Here is a 6,859-nt window from a genome sequence, read left to right on the forward strand (position 1 = left end):
AGGACCAACAAGTGATACCAAAACGGTTTGTTTGATCTCATAAACAAAATCTGAAATGTCCTCCACAACCAATGACAATGGCTCTCTATCCAAACCTTCTCATTTTTTAAAATATAATCTTTCTTCTTTGAAAAATCAGATGTCACTCTTTGACCATCTCCTCATATCTGGAAGATCTAACAACACATCCCATGATAAGAGAACAAGCGGAGAAATGATGATTATTGCATAAGCCATCAACTTCAAAAGTTTCATCACACCATCACTTCTTGATGGTATATAGAAAGTGACTTATTTAGATAGATATTTATGTAAAAAACCAAGTTTTTTTTTCCAAAACCGCCCCTCCTAATTAAAAAACGGTCCATTCATCTATGAAAAAACATAAACACGAATAATGAACTCGAATTTTCTTCCATCTGAATCTGATTACACCAAATATTAACAAACTCGGGCCACAATCACACTATGCTTATGCAGATACAAACTATAGAACCAAAAGTAGTAATTAAGATAGCTGCTACCCTATACAACAAAACACACAAACAACTGCGAAAAACGAAAATGGTTAGCAATCTCCATCCACTGCTCATTTCTTCTAACAAATTGTCTTGTCAGTCGCAAGGAATGCCCTTTTCTTCGTCTCCTCTCTTTTCATCTTTCTTTACGCTACTCACAACGACATAAAGGTATCATTCGTATGCTACTTATATATAATCATCCATCACGTTAAAGGGTAAAATAGTAAAAACACCACCAATACACATGGTCTTTTTCATGTCATTGAGTGCTGCGTGTCAACCCACCCCGTGCTACATTCCTGCATACAACATACATATACTCATCAGATACTGCTGCATTATTTATTTATTTTGGGAAGGGGGGGGGGGGGGTTGCATAAGTCAAGAGAACATTGAAAGATATTCCATTAGCTGTACCTAACTTTGCCAAGGCAAGTCATCAGCTACAAAATGGCGTTCTTGTATCTTATTATGCTATCGTCTTCAGAATGATACAGTTTGTTTGTTTATATAATGCTATTGAATCATTTCCAACTGAATTTAGCGTCTTAATTCAAGAGGAACATAGTTGAGAACCTAAAGTTTGCATAAAATTCTAAAATCATTCACGAACCTGATTCTGCTAAGCCATTATTGTTTTGTTCCAAATTTAAAGCTACCTTGATCACATTCATTCAAATATACCAGTTACTATGTAATAGTGTGTATATATATATATACAACAACTTTGAATGGATGTGCATGTATTTCTGAAAGACACTATATCAAATTAAACCAGATGAATGTCAACTTTGACAAATCGCCAAGCTGATTATTTGATATTCCATCCATCATAAGTCAGGTGTTCAAACAGCTTCAAAGTTAAGCATATTTAGAAACCAGCCCTAATTTAATTTTTATTTTAGATGGCCAGGAGGAGTGCACTTATAGACAATGTGGCGTATACCACATGATAACCATCCTATCACTCGTTCATGTCAAAGTAAACAAGTCTTTTTCTTTGTTAAATTATGAAGTAAGGACTCATTTAATATGCTGAAACAAAAGTAGTTTTAGAAATATCAACCCCATGATAAAGCTTTCGTCAAAGGCTCAAATGATGTTAGATTGAAAAGCACATGAACTATATGCTTTTTCCATCAGTGATAAACAGCACATAGAATGTTCATATTCACATGTCATGACACATGCATGGCAATAATTGATATACACATGCAATCATTCAAAGAACTAAAAAAGAACAGAAGATGCACATATATGGAAAACAAAGAAAGATAGAACAGACCTAGCCGGAAGTAGCTGAGAGCTGTTCACAGCACCCTTGGAATTCCCAAACCGCTTAGCCCTATTGTCCTGTTCTTTGTCAACACGCATAGCAGCTACCTCCTTCTCCATTGCAGCAACCTCCCTTCTCATTTTTTTGGCCTCAACCTCCATAGCCTTGGTTAAAGTGTCAACTTTCTTGGCTAACATCTGAAAGCATTATTAGAATCCAAATAATGAACCAATAACTTCTTATTAAGATAGTGTTTGGTAGGCAGACATGATTGGACTGGACTGGACAGGAAAAGAGAGTAGGACTGGTCAGAGCAAGACTGGACAAGTTGTCTCATGTCTGTCTGGTGTTTGGTACGACCAGGCCAACAATGGTGGAGGTAGTTGTGGCCAATGTGGTGGAAGTAGTGGTGGGCGATGGTGGTGACCATTAAAACAAATACCATATTACATCAAATGAGGGTAGATTAGTAATTTTTTAGTTTCTGTCCCATTCTTGTCCATTTTGTTCCACCTGTTTTGGTGGAACAAAAAAAGCCTTTTTGTCCCACCCAATCCCGGTCCTTGTCTCATGTCATGTCAAACGTGAGACAATGAGTTTTTGACTCACTTGTCATGTCCCATGTCAAGCAAAACGTGGGACAGTGAGTTTTGTACTGTCCTGTCCAGTCCCACGAACCAAAAGCAGCCAAAAGGAACACCTAAAAAAAAGACATTAACCTCAATTGCATCATCCTTGTCTTTTATGCTTTGATCCTTTTCATGACCAGATTTCCTCAAAGCAACCACCTCTTTCTGAAGCAAATCATACAATAGTCCTGGCACAGCATCCTCAATTTCAGTGCCTGAGGAGCCACTGGGTTTTTCATCACTAGGGATCTCAATCTCCTTGGCAAGGTTAAAAGTAGGACTGCCACTTCCATTCGAAGTAAGTTTACTCCTGTCAAGTGCCCGTGTACCACCATCAAACGATTTTGATGTACCTTTCGCATGCCTCAAGACTGAACTGGAACCAGATGAAAGTGTCGACCTTATCTGAAAAGATGGTGATCTCTTGGGTAAAATTCCATTTGAAGCCAGCTTGGAGAAGTTATCAGCTCCACCTAGAGACTGGCGACGTGAAGGTGCAAGAGAGTTTGGCGATCTCAAAGTGTCTTCCAGTACTCTGAGTCGCAGTTGAAATTTTTCCTATATTGTTATGGAAAGAAATAAAGTTAGCTTCATAAGAACTGAAAGACCATGGTCAAGAAAAACAATCATTTACAGAAAGAATACTTTCAATTGTGCTTCAGACTTTGCTGCACGCTCGGTTATCGCTAACTTGTCTCGCAGTTGTTGCATCTCACCCTGTCAACAAAAGAATAGACGTATGCTTAGAAATTGGTCAGCCTATACCTAACAAAAATAAATGCTTGTTAACAGAAATACTATAAGCTCATACTCGAGAAATATCCTATACCTGCAAGAACCTCCTTTCTTCAAGCCATTGTTTTACTGGCATCACTTTGTCATTAGCATCTTTCCATTCATTGGCTACAACCGTTGCCACTCTATTTGCTGTAACTTTTGCACGTGCTAGCTCTCGATCCAAAGTTTTTCGTTCCTCCTATATGGTTAAAATCAACAAATTAGTTAATAGCATTTGACCAAAGAATATCCCATGATGATGAAAATTAGTCAACTATAAGGATGGAATTGTATGGCATTTACATTCATCTCTTGAACTTTCCGTTGGTAATCCCTCACAGCATTTGCAGCCGCACCACCAGCAAGAACAGCCTCTTCAAGCTCACGTACAGTTTGGGTAAGTTTTTCAACCTCAGCAACTTTTTGGCGATGCATTTTATCCAAAATTTTATTTTCCTCCTGATGATAAAAAATAAGCATAACAAGTATCATGTATACGGAAATCAGAACGACCAATTAAAAGCCTCTTTTTTGGAAAAAGGGGACAAAACCCTTTATTCAAACTTAAAAGCCTCAATGATAGAAGACATAAAACCACCATACCTGGCAAATTTCTATCTGCTTCATCAACTCCTGGTTCTTATTTTGAAGATCATCTACCATTGAAGCCTTCGCCAAGGCAACCTGTACGGTTCTCTCAGCTTCAAGTAGAGCAGCCTCTTTTGACTTAGTCAGTCGATCTAATGCTTTATTGTCGTCCTGCAGCTTAGCAATCTGAAAGCCAAATAAAGCCAACAATATATAAGTTCAATCTTTCATAGTCAATTGAGCAATAATTTGACGGGCATTATCAATAACCACATAGAAGCCAACCTCTTGTCGAGCAAGCTTCAGCTCAGCTTCTAATGGTGCAAGGATCGCTTCAATTGGAGGCATGTCATCGTCTTTTTGAGCAGCATGAACCCTTCGTAGAGTGGCTTCTGCTGCAAACTGAGCCGCCATAGATGCTTTTTTCTCATCATTGATTTTCTTGATTTCAAGATTCTACATAGCCAAAAAGTACATCTATCATATTTGATGCTACAATGGAAAGAATAAAGAAGCAGCAGAGATAGAAGTGCTTTAGTGAATACTTTGCTATCTAGAAGAGATTCCATCAACTTCAGCTTCTCATCCACCTTCGTCAATTCTTCAGTTAGCTGAGGTATGCACAGAAAAGCAAGAGTTTGTCAGATTAAACTCCAACTATAAATATGATTTACAAGAGAAAAAGGGCAAAAGAACACAACAAACAATATGTAACAACATTATGTGATTATAAAATAAATTTTCACAAGACTAATGTGGCAACACCTAGCCTGTCAAATCTTAATTTTAGCATTCCTAATAAATCTAGGAAACAAAGTGAGCATGTTAGGGTTTAAAAGAGTAGATAGATCACAACCACTGGTTTAGTGCTTTTATCTTGTCATCCCCAATAAAATGTTTATCAAACACACAAATGGGAAAGGGAACAAATTCCCCAATTCTAAAAGAACAAAAGGGCAATGTTTGCAAAGCATCTTACTCAAGCGCAGACTGCAGAAACAAACTCCTTTTACGTGGTAATACAAACTGAGTGCAAAAATTGTCTTCTGGCACAGACTTGAGCTGATAGGCAACAACCAGCTCACCACCACAGAGAAAAGGTTTGTACAAGTTCAGATAGAAAGAAAGTGAAAAAAGAGAAAGGTAAGGTGGTTTAAAAGGTGTACGTGTCATCCCAAGAACACAGAAAGAAAATGATAATTGGAAGCTGGACCAGTCGAAGAGGTACATTATATCTAAATCCACAAACTAACACCAAATAGAAAATTGATAGCACCAAAAGCATGCACAATATCTAACTCATTATATACATTATAACAAACCTTCAACTCCACCAACAAAATGACATCGCAAGACTTTTTCTCTATAAACAAGATTAACATTTCAAAAACATATGCCCATATAAGAATCAATAACAAGAAGTAGGACCCTATCGCAAGTTATAAACGAAAGAAAATAGAGTAGCAAATCAATATCCAGCGGACAACTATGTGTATGATGAATATAAGGAATTGAATATAAGAAAAAAGAAGCTAACATCATGCAAGCTAATTTATAAAGGGGGGATTGGCACTGTAAAATCGACACAAGAAGCTGAAGCCAGCAAGCATTTACATTCAAATTGTCTGGCATATCAAGTAAACTCCACATTGTGTCCAATACAATTAGAAAATGCATACAAAATGATAAGCAAAATTATAACCTCTTCAACAGCTTTTTCTCTTAGGCGTTCAGACAGCCTGAGCGCCTTGATCTCTGCTTGAGCTTCGTTCAATTCTCGATCCTTATCTGCAGAAAAGTCAAACGAATACCCCGCCGGTGAGCGTGCACAAAATATCAAAAAGTATATCAAATCAACCAACTAAAAGGTTAACTAGTCCATAAAGATCAATTCACATTACTCACCTCTAACTTCATTTTCCAACCGATTGAGCTCGAGCTTCACCGGATCCGAGCCGTGGAGCAGATTCATAAAATCATCAGTGTCTAAGCTCGGCCTCCTCGAACCTCTCCTACGACTAGTCATACCCGAAGACCTTCCCCCTTCCTTAAAAGATCCCGACACCGTCAACGGCGTCGTCTCAACCATCGGATGCCGTACATTGCCGCCGCTGTACTCCCCTCCGTGTAACATCTCCGGCATGTCCGTCATTCCCACCACACCACCATAGCCGGATACGCCCTCCATCACTCGGATCTGAAGTCAATCACACATCAATCAGCTCGAAATCAAAGCGTTTATCCTCTAGGGTTTCTGAAACACACATCCACTATGTATGTCTGTATACAGATTTTAGAGTATACTGGATAGAAAGAGACAGAGCGCGTCAACTATGAAATGCTTGTTTTCTCTCTCTAGATTGGACTCAATTCAATCGTCTCTCAGATCTCACAACTGCTTTCTCTCTCTACAAGAGTGTGGGAAGCAATGGAGTTTTCTCTCTCTTATAAAAACCCATTTAAATATTCTACATGCCGATGCCAATTATTATTCTTTTACATAATGCAGTCTAGGAATACAATTTTTATTTTTATTTACTAATTTATTAACGGACAAAATGTATAAAAGAGCAATTTTTTTCATAAATTTCTTTATTATAATATTGTGTTTTTAGTTTTTTTATTATAATAATATATTTTTAAATTATTTTTTATTAGAACATTGTATTTTGAAAAATTTACTTATTATAGCATTGAGTAACATTTTGATTTAAATTTACCTATTATATTAGGTTTTCATGTCACCTCATTGTCCACTTAGGTTGTCCACATATATTATGGTGATGTGACTTTCTTACTACATCATTGTACTTTCAAAATTATTGTATTATAGAATCTACTAGTTTTTATTAAACACTATATTTTTAATTTTAATATTTAGATATTTTACATGTTATTTAATAAATACTAGTTGTGTACCCGCACAATGCGGCAGGAGTCATGAATTTTAACGATTTTGAAGTTTCACTGGTTTTATAAGATAAGATTTAACGATGATATAGGTTACACTTGGTCTTTACATATTAATACAATTTGAATAAATAAGAGTTATGGTTCCAATTACAGAC

General features: G+C 37.0%; 1 protein-coding gene across 1 annotated transcript; it reads right to left on the bottom strand.

The window, feature by feature from the left end:
* Positions 1-395: 395 nt before the first annotated feature.
* On the bottom strand, positions 396-6,189 carry LOC112528035 (microtubule-associated protein 70-1-like). Its single transcript, XM_025138927.1, has 11 exons — positions 5,697-6,189; positions 5,494-5,579; positions 4,337-4,402; positions 4,077-4,247; positions 3,807-3,977; positions 3,507-3,662; positions 3,256-3,402; positions 3,072-3,143; positions 2,517-2,984; positions 1,807-1,994; positions 396-820 (listed from the first exon to the last, which is right to left on the bottom strand). Exons 1-11 carry the CDS (start codon positions 5,977-5,979, stop codon positions 781-783), a joined length of 1,848 nt encoding a protein of 615 aa, XP_024994695.1. The 5' UTR covers positions 5,980-6,189; the 3' UTR covers positions 396-780.
* Between the last annotated feature and the right edge of the window lie 670 nt (positions 6,190-6,859).

Source organism: Cynara cardunculus (assembly GCF_001531365.2).
Source record: "Cynara cardunculus var. scolymus isolate 2C chromosome LG 15, CcrdV1, whole genome shotgun sequence".
Classification (NCBI taxonomy): domain Eukaryota; kingdom Viridiplantae; phylum Streptophyta; class Magnoliopsida; order Asterales; family Asteraceae; genus Cynara; species Cynara cardunculus.